The 20,641-nt window shown below is 45.8% G+C and overlaps 1 protein-coding gene across 1 annotated transcript; it reads left to right on the top strand.

The window, feature by feature from the left end:
* Positions 1 to 275: 275 nt before the first annotated feature.
* ERP27 (endoplasmic reticulum protein 27) lies at positions 276 to 18,165 on the top strand (the record flags this gene model as incomplete). The annotated part of the gene is made up of 7 exons (XM_082280349.1): positions 276 to 396; positions 596 to 696; positions 3,611 to 3,748; positions 7,075 to 7,188; positions 10,179 to 10,304; positions 17,254 to 17,451; positions 18,121 to 18,165. 7 exons carry the CDS (start codon positions 276 to 278, stop codon positions 18,163 to 18,165), a joined length of 843 nt encoding a protein of 280 aa, XP_082136475.1.
* Positions 18,166 to 20,641: the final 2,476 nt, after the last annotated feature.

Below are 20,641 nucleotides of genomic sequence, written 5' to 3'. Positions count from 1 at the left end.
GTTTTTAACCTAGCTGGGGTGCCTGGTCAGAAAGGTGCAGGGCAGCTTAGATGTCCAGTACTGTGGGTGAGGACACACCAAGGGCAGTGTTGGTGCAGCTCTCCAAGGCTGTTCCTGCACAGCAGGGAGGGGCTTTCTCCAGCCAGGCAGTTATCTCAGGAGCTGAAGGCTTTGCCCTGGGCCAGCTGCTCCCTTCCCACCACCTCAGGAGAGGTTGTGAGTCCTCACAGCAGCTGACGTGTCTCTTGCCAAGGAGAGGACTGGAGCAGGGTGGCATGGCGAGGAAAAGGCAAGCTGGTACCGTGGCCACATTTGTCTTCCCGTTCCTCCTTGTTATCCTGCTTACCAGATGCTCCCCAGCGGGGTGTGCTGGAGGTGATGACTCTGCATCCCACAGTAAGTGAGCTTTCTTCCTGCTTCGGGGAAAGGCTGGGTCTGCTGCAGGGAGTCCTCCTTATCCAAGGTATGCTGCACAGACATTGTGTTGAGCTTGCAGGAGAGGTGTGTGGGTGAGGTTGGGATGCTTGTGTTGGGGGCATCCTCTTTGAGCTGCTCTGTGTGTACACTCTGCCCAACCCTGATCTTTGCTCTGCAGGCACAGCCAGCACCACAGAGATACCTGTCCTGTTAAACAACATTGAAGATGCTGAAGCCTTCGTCAGCGGTGCAGAGGTGGCAGTCATTGGATTCTTCCAGGTGTGTTCACAGCACCTCCCCTCTGCCAGTCGTGAGCCCTATCCCACCCTGATGAGAGCATGAGGCTGGACGTGATGTAAACATCTGCCGAAGGCAGCTGTTGTCCCAAAAGGTGCTGAGGCTGTGACAGGCACGTGGAGGGATTAGGTGATGGGTCACAGAGAGAGTACAGGGAATTTGGTCTGGGAATGGAAAAGGAGATGGAGACAGAGAGGAAGATGAAGGAGACTGTAGGAGCCCTGGTGCAGGAGAAAGGGAAATGCTGCAGGGGAAGCAAAACAGAAATGTGCATGGTAGAGAAACAGTGTTGGTGAGGGGTGAGTGGGAACATCAGTTATGTGCTGTAGTCAGCAAAGACAGTACGGCACTGCCTGTGTGATAGGGCTGAGGAAGCGAAGTCTCAGGGAGAAGTGATAGCACAGGTCCGCTGAAGTCCAAGAGAGTTTGGGCTCAGGCTGCAGCCTCCTCGTAGGGAGGGTGTAGGCATGGGCTGTGTCTCACTGCTTTGTTCCCCAGAGTAGATATCCTTGAGATCTCTGTCTCTTTTTGTCTAAAATCCATTGAATTCAAAGGTGAGTGACAGGTACAAGTCCCTTGGCCCCAAAATGGCATGAGTATTTTTCCTTGCACCTTTTTCCATGTTTTTTTTGAGCTCCGTTCTGCTCCTCTGCTGCCCACACACTGCCTCATGTCAGAGAAGGCTTAAGACTTTCAAAAACAGGTCCTTCTGCAAGCACCTTCCTCCTTCTGCCCTGTGCCTGGGGCTGGGGGGCAGTCTAGGGAGGGCATCATGCTCTTGGTACAGGGCAGTGGCATCTCACAGCCCACCACAAAGTGAGGATCGATGGTGCTGCCTGTGCAGTGCAGGCAGCAACAAGTCTGGGAGTGAAGGAGGCTTATGCCCCAGGAGTTTTGTAAGCACTGATCACAGAGCACCAGCCGCCTCCACTTTGGTGCCTGCAGGCAATTGGAGCTCCTTGGGGGTTGCTCTTGCAGCGCTAAAGCTGTACAAACCAGCCAGGCAATCTGCACACACAGAATGAAAGTGCTGAGACGCCTCCTTCCCCGAGGGTAGCTGGCAGAGCTGTACCCAGAGCCTCTTCCTGAGCTGCAGCAGGCACATGGCTCCTTTTCTCTTGTGCCACAGTGATCTCCTGCTGCAGGATTTCATTCTTCAGAGCCAGACAGGAGGCTGCTGCCGTGCAGCCCCAGCTGCCAGGGCACAAGGCAGCAGCCAGAGACATGTCGGGCATTCAGTGCCTGAAGCATGACAGGGCTGCGTTTGAATAAGATAAAGTAGATAAAGATGTATGTGTGCCATGAAAGCTTGGCTCTCTGCCTGAAAGTATATTCATCCAAATAAAGTCCATGTTCTCTGCTCACCATGAATTATTTCTCTGCTGCAGCCTTTCAATTCACTGCTGTACGTGGCTCAGCAAGCTTCCCGTATAATGAGCACGGCCTCCCTGACTGGGAACAGCATGCCGTGATGGAAACACAGCACACTGCTCCAGAAACCCCGTGTGTCTGTGAGAAAGGGCCACGCTTGGCCTGATTAAACCCCAGGTTTCTCAGGAATGCTCCAAAACTCAGTGAGATTGTTCCCATCCTAGGCTTTAGTGCTCTCACCAGAGCAATGTTGATGCACTGGCATTTCCAAAATGGGTCATGAGAGATGTTTTTCTTTGGAAAAAGAATTTTCTTTGAACAAAGAATTCTGTTTTCCATTCTCTCTGGGCTCACAAACAGCTGAGCTGACAGTTCAAACTAAAAAGAAAAACAAACCAATTTCCAAGCAGACACTATGTCTATGTCCATTAAATAGAAGTATCAAAAATACATCACCGAAAAGTTGGGAATCAGAATAGCAAGGGAGGCTTTAATACAGGCAAAGGCTAGTAGTAGTTAATGCTCTCTCTGCAGGAAAGAGAATGGACCTCAAATTGCTGAGAAATTGCACATTTCTATCCTTTGATACACCTGAATTAGCTACTTTTTACAGGATATATCTAAGATATTCTTTTAAAAGGAGCCGGGGTACTGATAATGCAGGGTGTTCAAAATTGTAACCTCCTGGCTCTAGAATAAAGATTAGTTTAAAAATTGTGACGTTTATATATTTATTTTATATACGCACACACATATATACATAAACACACACGCCTCTGTGTGTGTGTGTGTGTTTAAACGTGCTAATCTATATTCTGGGTTTGTCCCCTTCTTTCTGAGTGCCCAAGGGCTCAGCACCACCCTGGCGTGCTCCCCTTGGGCATGTGGGTAAGCAGGGCAGGGTGCCCACCCTGCCATAACAGAGTGGCGACTGTGGCTCAGAAGCGGAGCGGTGCTTGTCGCCGGCAGCGGGCGTGTAGGGGTGTGTGGGGCGGGGTGTGTGTGTGGGGCGGGGTGTGTGTGGGGCGGGGTGTGTGTGGGGCGGGGTGTGTGTGTGGCGGGGTGTGTGTGGGGCGGGGTGTGTGTGGGGCGGGGTGTGTGTGGGGCGGGGTGTGTGTGGGGCGGGGTGTGTGGGGCGGGGTGTGTGTGGGGCGGGGTGTGTGTGGGGCGGGGTGTGTGTGGGGCGGGGTGTGTGTGGGCGGGTAGGGGTGTGTGGGGCGGGGTGTGTGTGGGGCGGGGTGTGTGTGGCGGGGTGTGTGGGGCGGGGTGTGTGTGGCGGGGTGTGTGGGGCGGGGTGTGTGGGGCGGGGTGTGTGTGGGCGGGTAGGGGTGTGTGGGTCCCGGAGCACCCCGCCCGCGCTGCCCCGGGCGGCCGGCAGGTGTCGCGCCCGCGCCGCCCGCGGGCGGTGCCGGTGCCGGTGCCGGTGCCGGTGCCGGTGCCGGTGCCGGTGCCGGTGCCGGTGCCGGTGCGACCCTGGGGCCCCGCTCGGGCTCGGCCCTTCACCCGCTCTCCTCTGCCTCCGCAGGAGCCGCAGAGCCCCGAAGCGGAGCAGTTTCGCCTGGCGGCCGGACAGATCCCGGAGGTGCCCTTCGGCCTCAGCAGCAGCGCCGCCGTCCTGTCTCACTACGGCGCCTCGGCGAACACTGTCGCGCTGTTCCGCACGGTGCGTGGGCCCGCGGCGCGGCGTGGGGGGCATCACGAGCAGCTCCCTCCCCGGGAATACGCTGCCAGGCAAAAACCTGCATCTCCAGCATAAGCGTCTGGTTCCGGGTCCCCCAGCCCGCTGGTGTGGGTGGGAGAGGCTCTAGGACGAGTGCCTACAACGGTAAAAAGCGTAAAACTCATCTCTCCTTAGGGCAAGCCAAAAATAGGGTTGTCATTGGCAGTCAGGCTGCCTGCCCACCTCGAAGTACACCCCCCTTCCTGCCCCAAAGAGGGCTTTTGCTTTCCAGTTGCAGAGTGCCTTTCACCGAGACATGGAGCGTTAATTACACCTGGTAGGATTCTCCTGTTCGGGTGTTTGCCCTGTGGATCTGGTTCAGCACCCAGTGCTCTGCAAGGAGCAATGCCTGTGTTTCTACATGACCTGCCCAGAGCCTGGCATTAGCTTGGATTGAGTTTCTGTGGTTTTGGAAAGGGTCCTGAGACACGTGAAAAGCATCTAGGTCCATGTTACCATGGATCAACACAGCAGGCTTGATATCAGAACTTGGCAAGTGTCACTTCAGGCAGGCAAAGCTGTCTCCTAGGGTACAAAACTTGTCCATCATGACAGAAAACAGATCCAGACTAGGTCTGTGCAGGTAAGAGATGCTGTGCCACCCTACACTTTGGTCTGCAGACTCATTTCCTAAATATCCTTTAGGCGTTAGAAATCTTGCTTTGGAATTTCTTAGGGATGGATGTTGTGCAAGATCAAATCTCTGTTGACTCCAGCTCTAAGTGCTGGTGCCTCAGTGTAGCTACGTTTGCTGAAATTTAAGCAGATGATACTGGGAAGAACCATGTATTTGCTGCAAGAGTACCAAGAAAAGCTAAGAGCAAGTGTTTTACTAGTTACATCAATTTCCTCATGTTGCCCCTTCTCACACAAGCATGGCAGTTGAAAATTGCAGAGATAGGTGTGTCTGAAGAGGAAAGGGGCCCCAGACAGCACAAGATGTCCTAAAAACCACTGAAGTGTTGTGACACCAAACCTCTAAGTGCTCGAGGTGGGGAGAAATGTTCTAGGGAAACTAAATATGGCAGCTTGGCCAAGTTCTAGATCCAGGCTGTACAAAGATTGGATAAAGACAGTTTGTTCTCTTTTTTTCCCCCTCATCATTTCCTGCACCATGTTTACCACTAATATTATCCAAATAATTAAAAAAAGAATGATCTAAGAGTGAGCAATAAGTAGGCAGGTCCTTTTATTTAACCTTTTATTTGCTAGATGTTGCAATTTCAAGCAACACCCATTTCAATTTTGGTTCTTAGTCATTGTGGTTTTCTTCCAAAAATATTGAAAAGATCCTTTGTTTTTGAACTGTGGCAGATAGTGAGGATGACTGCACTGGGAGAGAGTTTGATAAAAGATAGTGTTTGGATTGTTGGAATTTGTATTATATTGAATATTCTTTGTTCAGAGTCCAGTTTTTGCAACTGAACTCTAGTTCAATAGAGAAGAAAACAGTCAAGAAAATAATACACCAGTCAGGTTCAAATGTGGTTGACAATTCACTTGTCTGGTTGTCAGTTTTTCTTAAATTGCCAGACACATTATTTTTCCTTTTATCCTCTGCTGAATAATGTGTAGGAGTAAGGGGTCAGAGATAAAAAGGAATTTTAAAAGAACGGATACAGGAACTTGGAATCAAATACTCATTTGAAGGATACAAAGATGCGTCACCAGGATAGAAGTGAATCAGAGGCATAAATTAATTTTTTCTTTGCCTTTGCAGTGTATGAAACATATATAATGCTTAGAAGTTTAAACCATAATTACAGTAGTAGGAGGGACTGTGTCAACCGGTGAGACTTCTTTGTATATAGTGGAAAGACACTGATTTATTCTAGTAAGAATTCCTGATAGACCTAAAAAGAACATAATTAACAGATGCTAACAACCTAATTATATGGAGTGATAAAGACATTTTGACTAGAGCTTCAACTATTAAATGCAGGCTATTTTCCAGCCTTATTTTCTTAAAAACAAATGTTGAGTGCAGATTCAAGATGTTATTATCCCCAAATGGAAATCAGATGTTTTCAGAAGCCCATGAAAGTCAAGAGAAGACTTTCTGTAGAGTCCAGGCTGCTTTAGATTGGTTCCCAAGGCCTGTCTGATCTCACCTACCCAGGTGTTGCACTGTCCTCATCTTCTTTACTTAGGCAGAACTGCCCTTTCATGTTATGCAGGAGGAAAATCTGTGAGAGGAGTTGGGCCACACGGTCTGAAAAGCACCAGCTTGTGTTGTCAGACAGGGTGGGTGGCTGGTATCAAACACCTTCCCAATGACCACAGAACAGCAAAAATGACTTTAGATGTTTGCACACCACTGGAAAAACTAACACAAGCACTTTCAGAGGTTGTCCAGATGCAGAGAATAAAATCTGGGGTGTGCATGTGGACCACTCCTGAGCCCCAAGATCCTCATTCAACATGTGTATCAATGGCCTTCAAATCCCAAACTTCGATCCTACTTCATGTCAGAGACCACTGTTCCCATGGCTTAACTCAGTCACATCCTGTGGTGGTACTGCACAGGAACTCTGCCCTTAAACTCTGGTGTGTTGCTATCATTCAATGGTTGCCTGCTTTTTTTCTGTTTACCAGGTCATGAACATCTCAATAAAATCACATCACTTTGAGGGGATGAAGTGTGGGAAGATGTGTGGCAGGATGGATTTTCCTCTAAAGCTGAAATATGCTGGGCTTTATTTTTTTCTTTTTTTCTTTCTTTTTTTTCCCTGCTGTGCTGGAAGAAAAATCCTCTTTTTATTGGAGAGATTTCCTGCTTGCACAATGTTTCCAGGAATTCCATACCAGACGATGCCAATGTTTATTACTTGTAGAAGAAACAGAATAAGCAGATGAAGATTTTTAAAAGGGACATAAAGCCAATATTGATGTGAGGAGTTAGACTATTTAATGACCTCTCTGCACAATGCCTAGAATAGTTTGTCAGCTAATTCTCCCTGTCTCCAGTGCATTGAGAGCTGATAGTGTAGGGATATCTGGAGTCCTAAGAGACTTCTGTTATACCATGAGTTTGCCTTGTCCGTGGGAGGCTGGAGAATGCTGGGAGATTCTTATCTCAGGCTGGCCCCTGTAGGTTCTAGACCTCCAGAAGTGGTGATGGGAAGAGGTGGGGATTACATAGTAGGGGAGAGAGGGTGGTGGTGTCCCAGGGGGTGGGTATCTCTGTGAGGGAGTGCAACCAGTGCCTCTGGAGGAGGTGCTGAGATGAGAGGACAGCTGTCACTGTAGGTGTCTTTGCATGTCTTCAGGTAGACAATGACCGGAGGGATCTGGATATGAACAACAGAGATGTTGATGCCAAGAAGCTGACTCGTTTTGTTCGGATGAACGAGCTCCGCCTGGTGACAGAGTACAACCCTGTGGTAATTACCAGCTCCCTGCATTCCTCACCCTTGCGCTTGGCCTCCTCCTCACGGTGTCCTCTGGCCCCAGTTTGCACACCCAGATGTGTGTGAGGGTTGGAGCAATGGTGTAGATGGGACTGAGGGAGCCACACAGCTCTTCGCTGCTTCTCCACATGTGGACTGGAAGCAGATTTGGTGGGGCATGAGTGTGGTGGGAGAGGAAGGGAGTCATCACAGTTTCTTTAGCTCTCCAGTAAATTTGGGGTGTTGAGGGGCAGAGAACTCCATTTCTTACTACTCTTGTGCACAGCTCTGCTTCCTCCCACGGATATTTGCCGTGCTGTGCCATGCCTGCAGAGCCAGCTCAGCCAGAATGCCCTCTCCTTGACAAACCTTGAGAAACATGGAAGCTCAGATGACCTGCTCTCAGAAGGCAGGCTTTTCTGCATCACTCAGACACTGGGCTTGATGTGAGCCAAGAAATTTGAACACATATTCAAGAGCAGCTTGGGAACTTCCCAAGCAAAATCTTTCCCATCCCTTCCATCCATTCCTCCAGAATTCATCAGTTCAACAACAACAATCGCCACCAAAACAAACAAACAAACAAACAAACAATCAAACAAACCACATGCAAAATCAGGCTTAGAGTGCTTCCATGTTGGCCATCTTCATTGGCTCACCCATCTGACTGGCAGTGGCAGGGTCCCAGCGCTCCTCCCTGCTGTAGAGGTTGACCGAGGATTTGAGTTCCTCTGAAATCTCAGCAGTTCCCTGAGCTCATTGCTGTGAAGTCAGTGGGTCTTAGAAGCCCCAGTTTCTGCAAGGCTGAGACTTTATCATTGCTGATAGGGTATTCTGTGGCCTTCTGGATAGCTACAGCAGTGCTGACCAGGCTCAGCTTACATCAGAGAAGAATGACCCAACCTGTTTCAGAGCTAAACCTTATCAAGATAAACCCAAGGATCATCTAAGAGAACTGACACATTCAGTCAGTTCAGTCGCAGCCCACCAGCAGAGAGTATTTTGTTTTGAAATTTAACTTTTTTTTTTCCACAATGAAATATGGTAGGAGGTTTTTTTTTTTTTTCCTGTAACAAAAAAGAAAAAAAAATTGTTTTTCAGCTTCAAAAGGGAAAAATACATTTTGAAATCACAGAATATTTCTGGGGACTGCTCTATCCTGCCCCACTGGCCTAACAGCCCTTTAAGAACATCCAAGTCACATCAGCAGGGATGTTCTTCTTATCTTTGTAATTTCCCAGACCTTCCCTATTCATCCTAAAGGGAGCCCCTATTGCATCCTTTTGCAATTCATGGGACCACGTCTCTTTCTTTATGCATTTCTGCTGATGCTTTGGGTTCTAATTGCATGGTGTTCTGTTTGGCATCCAGGCTGTCTGTCTCCCTGACTGAGAATTCCTCAGCTGTTCAGCTGGTCCCCTCGGCCCTGACTGTCAGTACAGATGTTGTTGCAGTTTTTTTCCAGACCCTCTGGAGCGCTATCAAGGTGCTGCAATTAACAGTGCCTCCTGCAGTCCCTGGCCCAAAGCCCTCCCAGCTTCCCTAAGGTAGCTTGGTTTTTCATAAATATTTATTCCCAGTGCATATGCTGTTTGCATCCAAAAATGCTGCAGGTCAGCAGATAATGGGGTCACATGGCTCTCACCAAGTGCTGCCAAGAGTTTCTCTCCCCATCCTGGGGCCCTAACTGTTTCTCCCACATACTTTAGGAGTTTTTAGGCAATTTTTACCCTGTGGGCTTTTCAGGACAGTCAGATGTGGCCCAGCCGTGCTGATGAGCTCTGCTGATCGCTCTCACACAAGGTTGTGTGGACAGGCACACCTTTGCATGCAGCTGCTGGAGGAACTGCTGCTCCAGCCCTGTCTGCTCTCACCCCAGGCTTGTCATGGGGCTTGGTGCCGGCTGGCTTGACCCTCACCTTCAGCCTCATCCTCTCCTATGAGGTCTTCTAATGTTCTCCAGCTTAGCTTGCAACCCCTCTACTGTCACCTGTCTCAGCTGCACACCATCAGAAAAGTGAAGGGATATAAAATATCTGATAAACATTAAGCTAACAGCAGAGTCCCGTCTGCCAAAAGCTGGATGCTCTATTATGCCCCACCCTGGCCAGCATGCACTCCCTGACCCCTTCCTTGTTGCTCCTGGAGCACGTGGAAACTTTCTGGTCCCACTGGCAGGGAGCTGCACAGTCTGTGCCTCTGTGGTTTTGGTGGCACGGGGGAGGCAGCAGGTCTGGCCCCACTACTGTTTAATTTGAGGGAGAGGCTGCAGGCCTGCAGGAAGCAGGCAGAAAGAGAAGTGAGATGACGAATGAGCGAGTTCATGGAGATGGTGCCGTGGCTTCTTGGGCAGTGCCAGCCCTGTCTCCTCACAGAGGGCCAGTGTTTAGTGCCCTCTTGGCTCTTGCCCAGGGTCTTCTCTCACTGTGGGACTGCAGAGGTAATTTTAACCCTCAGCACCCAGGAGTGTGAAGGCCATCGGGTTGTTGAAGCTCTGGACTCATTCCCATCCTACACACAGTGTAACACTAAAGAAAGATAGTAAGGACAACCTTTACACCACAAATCCTTCCCACTTACTTGCTCACATTTCAGGCAGATGCTAGGCTTCAGCAATTTAGGACACCCTTATATTCAGTGTTTGTCGGCCTTGCTCTTCGCATCCTTGTTCTAGTTTTCAGCTTGCTGTATTCTGCCCTAGTCCTACTCCTCTTGCCTAGTCACTGTCTTGAGGCCAGTGAGGGACCTTTGTGGTCTTCAGACTCTTGTCTGGGGAATAAGCAAAGCCAGGAGGTTAAGTGCTTCTGCAAAGAGCCCAGACTGGATCTCCCCTGCTTTAAAAAACCCCATCCTGCTTGTGATGCTGATTTGCAAAGAAACCACAGCTGAGCCATGTGGATTTATGTCCCTCTGACACTGCATCCAATGCAAATTGAATGTTCTCAATCACCTTGCCTGTGTGTGTTTCTCTCTGTGCTGGCCAGACCGCCGTAGGTGTGATGCAGAGTTCACTCGAGTTTAACCTCCTCCTGATCACAGACAAGATGTCCCCAAAGCACCCTGAGCGAATGCGCAAGTTTCGGGCAGCAGCAGAGCTCTACAAGGGGAAGGTAAGCCCAAACAGAGAGAAAGAGTTAGGGAGTTAGGACTGATAAGACTGTTAGGGAGGAAGAAAGAACAGTGAATTCTGCCATGAATGGTGAGTGCATAATCTCCTCTATGAATTATGAGAGCAAAGGTCAAGTAGCAGGAGAAGAGGATTATCTGGATAATTAAATGGAGGGGTTGGTTCTGTTCACCTTTTGCCAGTTTGCCGCCTCACGGGGAAAATATCCTCTGTATCCTGCTCCTCTGCTCTCTTGGTGAAACATCGTGTTTCTTTTAGTCCAGTCGTGTTCCCTTGCACTGGCAGATGACACACAGCTGCTGCACTTCAGTCTGGCAACAGTTGCGTTGCACTGATGTGATAGGTGAATTTGTATCTACAGCCTGAAGGATGCCAAGGAGCCTTATATAAGTGACCAGATAGCAAATAATGTCAGCACTTCTTAACCCTTAGACTTCTGGTTGGGTCCTGGGGAAATGGCTATTTTAAAGGAGCTGCAGATTAATTGCTTAGATTTTCTACACTAAGGTGATGAGATAGATGAGGTGTTTCAGAGAAATTTTGCTTGAATCCCATCCTTCTGTGAACAGAGCTCCCCAAATAGTAAATCATCCTATGTCTGCTTCTCTGCCAGCAGCTGGATTACAGTGGAATTTGTGTCCAAGCGACAGAAGCAAAGGAGGATTGGGAGCAACAGGAAGGCATTTATGGCAAGGGAGAACAGCAGATGGGAGGGGGCAGAATATCATAGAAGTGGGGAAGGATAAGCTGAGAGGCATGAAGAGATCTTCCTCTGAGAAGTGTGGAGCTGGAAAGAGCTGTGATTTGATAACTAGAACATCTGCATGCACCTGGTTTTGGTACTGAAGGGACAGATTAGAAATCAAGTATACCCTCAGCTTCAAATTCAGGGACCACCTCAGAACCATGCACTTTCAAAAGTCTTGAGACTGGCAGGACTACTTTGGACCTTTATGTCTTTCCTACCCATTGGCAAGAGCCTGGGCAGAAACTATGCATCAAAATCAAAAGGCCGCTTCAAAAGTGTTTTGCTTTGATGTATATGTAGTTATAAAAGAAAACTCATTTATCTGTAAAATTCCATTTATCTATTGTAAGATGTATGTTAAAGTGACACCAATTAAAACTGTTCTCCCTGAGAAGCAGAGTCTGATACAGGTCTCCACCTAGCAGCTGTCTCTTCTAACATGATGCTGTTTAGCATCAGTGTCCTTTGCTGATGCAGCTGCATCTAGTCTTCATGTGACTTGTCTAGATCTGAGAAAATGGATATTATTTTCCTAGAAATACTTCACAAAACATTGGATAAATTGTTGTACTGAAGTTCAGACAATTTATGAATTCTTAGCAAGCCAAATTTAATTTTTTTTTATTTGTGCAGGCAAGTTTCCAACCAAATCAGTCTACAAGTTTGCCAGAGTAAAATATAAACATTAAGGATGTGGGGATTTGGCTAATTATTTCCACTTCACTGCTGTGGTACTTGAGAACACAGAGATGAAGTGACTTAGAGTCTAATAAGTTGTTTTCCTGAAGGAGTGGCACTCTGAGGAATAAACTGTGTTTTAGACTGCCCTCCTAGAAAGCAGCCAGAGAGTGCTAGGATCCCTCTCTTTGGCTTTTAGGTCTGGATAGTAAGGAGTAAGCAGAGTGATAAGCCCACTTAGCTTCATCTCCATTTCTCTGTTGTATAGAAAGACCTGAATTAGTTTGGGTATCAGTGGCAGCCACTGCACAATACCATGAAAATCCCTGTTGGCTAATTTTCCTATGTGAATTTCTGTTAACTGAGGTTTGCTTCAAAATAAGTAAAGTATTGATTAGATTTTGCCTTTTAGTGGCTTGCAGATTGTCTGAGAATAAATGCAAGATTCTTGACCTGAATTTTATTCAGCATTACCAGTGAATAATTCCTGTCCTGTGGGATAGTGGTGAAAGGCTTGTTTGTGCTGAGGGGTTAGTGCTGTCAGTGGTTTGAGCAAGGAATCATTGCTGTGCAGTGGAGAGGTGTTCAGGCTCCCTGTGAGCACGTACCACTGCATCCAGCACTGCTTTACAGTGACTGCAGAGTGTCAGAACAGAGTGGGGATACTTGGTGTATGTTGCAACATTTCTACAAGCCAGTGCAAAACACAGAGCCTTGAAAGGGTTCCCAAGCAGGAGAAGGGGTACCAATCCTATCACACACCTCTGCTGCACGCTGATGGAAGAGCAGTCCTTGTCATTGTCATCACTAGTGGGAGGGAAAGGAGAAACTTGTTACTTGGATGGAGAAATGAAAAGGAGCTGCTGCTGCTGAGCGACTGGCTCCAAAGAGTGAAGAAAACTGTAGAATTGTGAAATAATTTAGGTTGTAAAACACCCCTAAGATGACTGAGTCCAACCGTTAATGGATCATGAGGAAGTGATTCACCTGCCAGTTTCTGGATTATGGTCCTTTCATCTCTGGTTTATGATATTTTCACTTCTGCCTGAGGGGTAGCTGAGATTTTCAGCTGGAGAGTCCATGAGGCAGTATGGTGAGGACTGTAATTTGAAAACAGCCTGAACTGCACCTGGAGCAGCAGTGACTGCCTGGAGGCACTCTAGATGTTTCTAGATTTTATTGTGGAACCTGAGCACTATAAGATGTTGGAAGGCAAAATACAAATGGTAGATGATGCTGAGCCAGCATAGGCTGACAACAATAAGAAGAAATATGGTAGCTTTCTAGCAGATTTTGAGAAACAGTTGTGGGTGGATAACGGTAAACAGAGTTCAGAGCACTGCAGCTGCAAGAGTAAATCCACCAGCCTTCTTGGATCTTCAATAAAATATGTGCTTATTTGAGAAAGTACTGCCAAGAGTCCAGGCAAGGAATGGAAATGCACTGGAAAGGAAATGTCAGGGTTTGCATTGCTGAGCCAAACTAGCATAGTCATACTTAGTTTTCTTTCCACAGTATCAGAGTAGAACATGATAATTACAGCTGGTGTAACTCACGGGTGTTTGCAGGAGTCTCAGTAAGGTCATGCTGGAAATAACAAGAGCAACTTTTTTTGCATCTGACGTAACTGGTTTCCAATATCAAAATTATTTGGGTAGGGATGTTTGTAAACTCCCTTTAAATTTACATGTAGGTCCATTTAGAAATGCTTTCTAAGAAACTCTTGGTGTCCTTCAAGAGTTCTTCTACGGAAATTAAAAGCTAATGCCCTTTCTCTTGCAAATAGTCATTTGCACAATTTTAACTTTTCTTGTCAGACACTGATGGCTCCAGAACTGAAAGAAATAGTATTTAGAGATGCCTCTTTTAGCCATAAACAGAGGAGCCCATAAATATGGACTTTTAATGTCACTTAATAGATATCTGCAGTAAAGTTGTTTTTATAGCTGTCTTTTTTTTTAATTCAGGACTGATTTTTTTTTATGTACTCTGATGTAAGAAATTACTCAAACTTCAGAATTTGGTCTTTTAGCTTATACAGAACAATGAAGACTGCAGCTCTCTGAAGCTCAAACACTGGATATAAGGCTTGACCACCCTTTCTGTTTGTTAGAGGAAAAACTAAGCAATGTCAAATTGGTTTCTATCATTGCAGTGCTATTTTCAATTAATTTTATTTCTTTGGGCAATAACATCATTCCATATCTCACTATCTACCAGGAACTTGATGTTCTAAAAGCACTGGGCTAGGAATCAAGTTGTCAAAATACCAAGACAACACCAGTATACAAAATTTTCTGAAAGGCACCTTATTGCAGGTGACAGTGCACAGATAATATCATGTGTGAAGGGGAAATTTTGTGTCAGGAGTTCCTCATGCATGCAGGATATCCTTCACTGCAGCACATCTGAACATAGGCAAGAAGATTGCTACAAAATGAAAAAATTTCATGGAAATAATTTCAGAATGAAAAAACCCCAACTAGCTATTGTACAAGATAGTATGAAACAGCAAGTGAACTTTCTGTTTGGTATGGAGCGAACTGATTTCTAGCAGTGACATGAGAGTTGCCATTATAAGTGGGATTTGTTTTGGTGAATTGCAGCTTTGGTAAAGATCTGAATAAAGGTTTTAGGCTCTTCTCAGCACTGAAAGAGAAGGACAGGCATATGCTGCCTTCCCTTCTAAAATAGGTGGAATGAAATTCCTGTCACTGTTTATTGTAGAGGTTACATAGATGACTGGCTGAGACAAGACTGGGATCTGAATGGCAGAAGTTAGGCAGTGTGAATCCTGCCTCATGGTCAATATAGTTTTCCATGGTTACTGCATTCATTCTTTATGATTGGAGCTGACTGGGAATCTCAGAACAAAATAAATTCCTCATGAGAAAATGCCAGTTGCATGAGATGGCATCTATCATGGAAATGTGCCAACTGAGAAACTTTCTTGGTTTTCAGCTGCTGTGGAGATCAGGCTTCCAGTGCTTGTGGCTTCTGGGCCAACACATCCTACATTCTGCCCCACAGGCGTGACCTTGAGGCCACACAGGCCTTGGCAGGACTCCTGCAGCACAACCAGCACAGGATGCATGTCGAGCCCTTCTGCTGAAGGAGGTTCCATCCCATGTCACAGCATCTCCCAGGAAGGCATCATCCTGATAGGCATTAAGGTGTCTTCTTTTGAGCTACAGTGACCAAATGCAATTGCTCTCTTTCCTGTATTTTTTGAATATAGGTGGAAATGGAAACTTTGCTGTATTTTGGCACGCTCTAACTCTGTGAGCCAAATGGGAGTCATTAGAGAGATCCAAGTCAGTAACTCTGAACGATGATGATATCTCAGCCTTTCTAGCTGAGGGGCCAGTTTGTGTGTTTCTGTTTGTTCTTGTGAGGAAGAAGGCATTTGGAGTTCTAAACCCCAACCTTTTTACTCCTTTTACTCTTTTATTCTTACTCTATTCTTTGTGTTCATGGATAAAATACATACATCTTTTTAGTTTTGGTGGTTTTAACAAAGTCTGGAAGCTTGATGAAGTGAAGAATGTTGACTAACATTTATTCCTATCACCATTTTAAAATGCTATTCATCTGTTTTAAACGTAGCAGAGTTTTTATATAAAAAGTGACACAACTTAACAATACTTTAAAAAAAAATTCATGACTACTTCTTTAACATTTGATTAAAAAAACACTGTTGTCTAGTGAATCTCTTATAGAGATGAACTGGTGAAAATGTACATTTCCTGTACTGACACTCTGAAAGTGCTTCCCTCCAACTCTGGCCTCTGTTTCCAGCTTGCTAGTTGGAAGGCAAGCCCTAAAGCATTAAATATTGCTGTTCCATCTTAAAGCCTCTTAGATCAAGTCCCTAAACCTGTTAACCTTAATCTCGTGACCCTTCTCTAGCTTGATGTTTTATCCTGCAAAAAGATGAATTAAGCACTCTGGGACAATTACCCCACAACCTGTCTGCTCACTAGCTTTTTGCTCTTGGGGCACAGCTGACTTTTGGAAGAGAAATTACAAATGGTAAATACCATATATCCAGTGAAAATGCTGTTCCTGTTTCTGTATTTCACTATATAACTGAAGTTAAACCTTACAGCAGCCTAACTATCCTCCTTCCCATAGGCTGTTGCCTAGTAAAGTTTCCAGATATATTTGGTTTTTTATAGAACATAACTTTAATAAGTAAAGAATTTAGGATTGATTAAGTTTATTTTTAGAGAAGAAAACAAGTTTGGAACTAACTTGAGTGTTCTTCATTGAAAAGAAAGAAAAACATGAGTCACAGCCTGGGAACTGGGCACATAATCTTCACATTACAGTGCTTCTTTTTTTTAAACTCTTCCTGTGTAAGTGAAGCCATAGTCTTGTCCATATGTACACTGAGGCCCAGTAGATTGCACAGGGTAAAAAGAAGATAAAATGACACATGCTAGCTGGATGTTTATTTCAATGACTTGGATCTCATCTATTGAGAGATTCTATTTAATCAGGTCACTGAGTAAATTATTTAATTGCTGTGTTTATTTTCTTTTATAAATTTTATACATGATGTTTGTATTTAATATTAATGTATAAATCAACAAAATTTTTTAGAAGTAGCTATATATTTTATTGATAATCTTTCAGATTCCAGAATTTAAAATTCATACCTATTCCTACTGCACCTTTAAGATCTAAATTGAAACCTAGCTCTTAAAAATAAAATCATAGAGTTTGTCGCCAAAGTCTGTCGTCTGATCATCCCAGCAGAATCCTAATCCTTGGTTTGATCTTGCTCTCCAAGAGTTTTTGGAAGCACAGAGAACTGTAGGTCATTCTCATTCTGGCTTTTTCGTTGTTGAGCTTCTCTCCGCAGGTCTTAACAAGGCTCCACTGAGCTGGGCTGTGTGGACATTGGTGCCTTGCCAACAACTTCTGTTTCCCAAACCATTGTATCTTCATTTGTGCTCACTGCAGCTCACTTAAATATGTCCTTTGGTTTTGGTACTCTCATGTTCTTATCCTTGCAGGCTCCTGATGCCCTGTACTTCATTCCCACACTCTTGCAATTGAGTTTGATTCTTCCCACATCAAAACCCCTTTTTACTCTGGGTCTTGCATGGATGTGAGCATCTCATCCAAATAACATTCAAGCAAAGGATTCAGCTTCTTTGACATTTGCTGTTAAGATAAAAGACATGTTGTTTCTTCATCTATTAAGGGAATAGAAGTGGAGACTGCCTTCCTGTCATACTGTACATGTATTTTTAAAGAAGGTGAAAGAAGACATTTTGTTTGGTAGTGTAAGTCTGGACTTGATAAAATACAGACAAATGTGCTTCATGGAGCTGCTAGATAGTGGCCAAGGAAAGTGGTGTCCTAACAGAGTATGGATGGTTTTCTCAAACTCTTTATAAAAATATCACTGTTAATCTTCATATTATCACTCTTTGGGGATCTGTTCTCTCTCTCAGCTTCTGTTTTTCTCACAGCTCCTTTCCTATTTCCACCACAGATTCTCTTTGTCCTGTTAGACACCAATTTGAAGAGCAATGAACGAGTAGTGTCATACTTCCAGCTTAAGAAGTCCCAGCTGCCAGCTCTGGCTGTATTCCACACACCAGATGATGAGCACGATGTGTTGACTCTGGATGAAATCTCCATTGAGCGTGTACAGGACTTCTGTAATCGTTTCCTTCAAAGAATGCAAAAGGTAATGGGGGGTCCTGATGCTGTTGTTTACCAGGCTCTTGAAGAAGGTGACTTCAGTTCCTTGAATTCCTCCCCATCCCTGTCACTTCCTCTTTCATGTACATTTGCACCTGAATATCAGAAAAACATTAGATTTAGGGCAGAGCAGAGATGGATGTCTTTGCAGAGCCTCTGTCTTCATTGACCTCTACCTTCTAGTCTACAGCAAGAACTCACTTGTCTCTGCAGTTGTATGAAGGTCTCTGTGAAGCATCTATCTTTTGGGGACAGCAGCTAGGGAGAAAAAGTGAAGGGTGCTTTTGGATGCTGAGAATGGAGGTGGTGGATGGCAGTGTATGAGAGCAGGTCAGAGAGACAGTGGCATGGATAGGAATTAAATCTATCAGGAAGAGTACAAAACAGAGTGTACAGATAAGGCCTTAGGACTCTACCAGAGGTCTCTGCTGGGAAAGGGACAATTAAATATCCATGTTCATTCAGTGTTAAGGGTTCTCTCTCTGTCAAAATTCATCCTGCTGTAGCACAGGGGCTTTGTGTTGTGTGATGGAAATGAGATAGGGCAGTGGCATAGACAGCAGAGGGAGGCATTTGAGTTATTTTGTTTTCTTTATCTCTATGCGGACAAGCCAAGTAATGTCAAAACTGATTTCATGCCTCTAATGTGTTTTAGAAAGAAGACAAATCTGAGGAGAAGCCCCTCAATGAAGAACTCTGATTCTTTCTCAGCCAAGAGGATGACTGTAGCCAGAGTCATCTGCTTCTGGTGTATGAGGAGTTCACCCTGCCCTACAGCTCAGCAATTCCTGAGCCAAGTCAGTCATGGATTCCCATCGTCATTCTATGTACATTTATGCCTTCTGTCCTCTCCAGGAATCTCTTCTCTCTTATCTCTTCTCATTTGTTGGCTCCAGAACTCTTTTTTCAGTACTCCAGGACCTCTGGTATTGCCCTACAGCATGTCCTTCCATGCCACTCTGTTGGAACAAAAGGTGACATAGTGAAATGGCAATATTAGAGGTAAAGCTAGTAGTTCCCAGGAACCTGTTTCACTCATTCTTTTGGTTTTTGGTGCCATGCTGGGATCCACTGTCAGCCTTTCCTGATACTACGAACAGATTTGTTGCTTCATGTCACGTGAAATTCTCCATTTATTTTACTAAATAAAGCAGTAAGTGAACAGCCTGAATTTTTACGCAAATATGTTATTTCCCACTCCCCTTTTCTTTCATTTAAGGACAAAGTCTCTGTATTTATAAGTAAGTAAGCTCAAAAAATCTCCTTTCTCTGAGTTTAACCAATGCAATGCCTAACCAGTCAGGTTGGTTGCTAAGAATCATTCCCTATGCAAATGGACCCATCATCAATAGATATTTCCACCAGGATAGGAGATATCTGTGAAGCTTTGGGATCAGACCAGCATGAGGTAAGCAGGTCTGAGATGGTGCAGCAAAAATGAATGAGCCTTGGATGTTGTAGTTAGTGAGCTTACCCAGGAGATGCAGTTGTTGATCAGAGCAAGTCATGCTCTCACCATCCATGGGGCCAGGGAAGAGAACTGTCTGCATCAGATGATCTCTTGAATGAGTGTGTGTACAGAGGTAAAGTATAAAAATGTATGCCTGACTTCTGCTGGATGCTCTTGTGGCTTTTGTGCATTGAAAAAGGACTACAGAAGTACAGGATAGATGCTAAGAGCTGAAGGCTGAGCCCCAGAGGGAGGAGAAGGGTCTAAGGTGCCAGAATACCTTGCTGCTTTTGCCCTGGGTATGGGCAGAGATTGTAGCACTGGACTGGAAGACTGTGAATGAAGCAGCGTTGGTGTTGATCTGTGTGAAGATGTGAGCACAGGGATCAGCCCCTCTGAATTACTGGGGAGCCAGAGGGTCCCATCCTAGACCCTGTCACACTACAGCTTTGAGGATAAGAGATGGCTCACCTTACACTGGCCCAGAACCGAGGCAGAGCAAACTCACACCTGCCTTCCAGGATCCTCATGTCAGTGGTGTGTGTGGTTTTGAATTCCTGGTTTATGCCAGTCCCAGAATGTGCAGAGCTGTATCTCCTGCCAAGAGCGCTGCTCACTTTCCCTCAGTTGGAAAACTGCTCCTTTTTATGGCTATAGCTTGCTCCTACCTAGGAAGGGTTTATTCCTTTCTCTGCAGTATGGTAGAGAGGGAAGGTCTTCTGGGGAGACCTCTGTGAGTAGTCTTTGCATTGTAGGTGTTTCCAGTGTCGTGCACATCTGTGGTCCAGACCACAGTGTGGGGGCACTGACCTGCTGCACGAGTGTCTGAAGTCTGTCTTGGCCAGCTGCAGGAACCGGGCACAGCGACGTGACTCTTCCTCAGGGCTGCAGGGAAACAAAATAGGACATGAATGAATCTCTGGTTCTGCAAAGAAGCCTGGGAGTAAAAGCAGTGTCCCCAGTGACTGTGTTTGCTGTGTACACAGCTAATTATAGGTATAACTTTCAGGAGCTTCCTTATGTACACTGGGGAGTTTAATTCCCTCTGCACCTTACAGAGCTCTGCATCTAACCAACAAACTTGGGAGCCACAAGCAAGAAACAGGAAAGGCCTCCTCCTCCTCCTCCAGCGGTTCTGCAGTACTTTACAGGACTTAGAGAGCACAGACAGCCCGGGGGTGCTGCACACAGGATGCCCTGTGAACAGATCCGGTGGAGGTGGAGTCAGGGGGTCTGCCTTAATCCCTGTGCTCAAAGGCTTCTGCAATGCAGCTTTGGTGGGCTTAGCCACTGCCATAGGGCATTTGAGGTAGAAACCAGAGGCAGAATCACGTGCATGGGTCAATCTCTTGTTTGTTTTATTCTTGGGTTTTGTGCCTCGTTGTGTCATCTCTGGTCTGAACTTGTGATGTACGTGGCCCAGATGTTTTGAGATGTCTGGGGAGGCTGGTTTGGTTTTCAAAGGGAGGAAGTGCTAGATGCAAATGGATAGAGGGCAGGATGAAGGGGTTCCCTTTCATCTCAGCATTGTGGACATATTGTGGTATGAGAACCCCTGCTCTGCAGCAGCATCTGAACTCAAAGGATGTTCAAAATATCTATGATGAAAGCTCAATTTGCCTAACAGGAACGTGAGGCTGCAGAGGCATGTCAGAGCTGCTGTCTTTAGCCCAGGGAACAGGGTATTCGGTCGTGTGATGGAAGATGCAATTTCATATCCATCTTT

The sequence above is a fragment of the Coloeus monedula genome, assembly GCF_965178545.1.
Source record: "Coloeus monedula genome assembly, chromosome: 4".
NCBI lineage: Eukaryota > Metazoa > Chordata > Aves > Passeriformes > Corvidae > Coloeus > Coloeus monedula.
The sequence above is the reverse complement of the archived record's forward strand: the minus strand, read 5'-3'. Positions and strand labels throughout refer to the sequence as shown.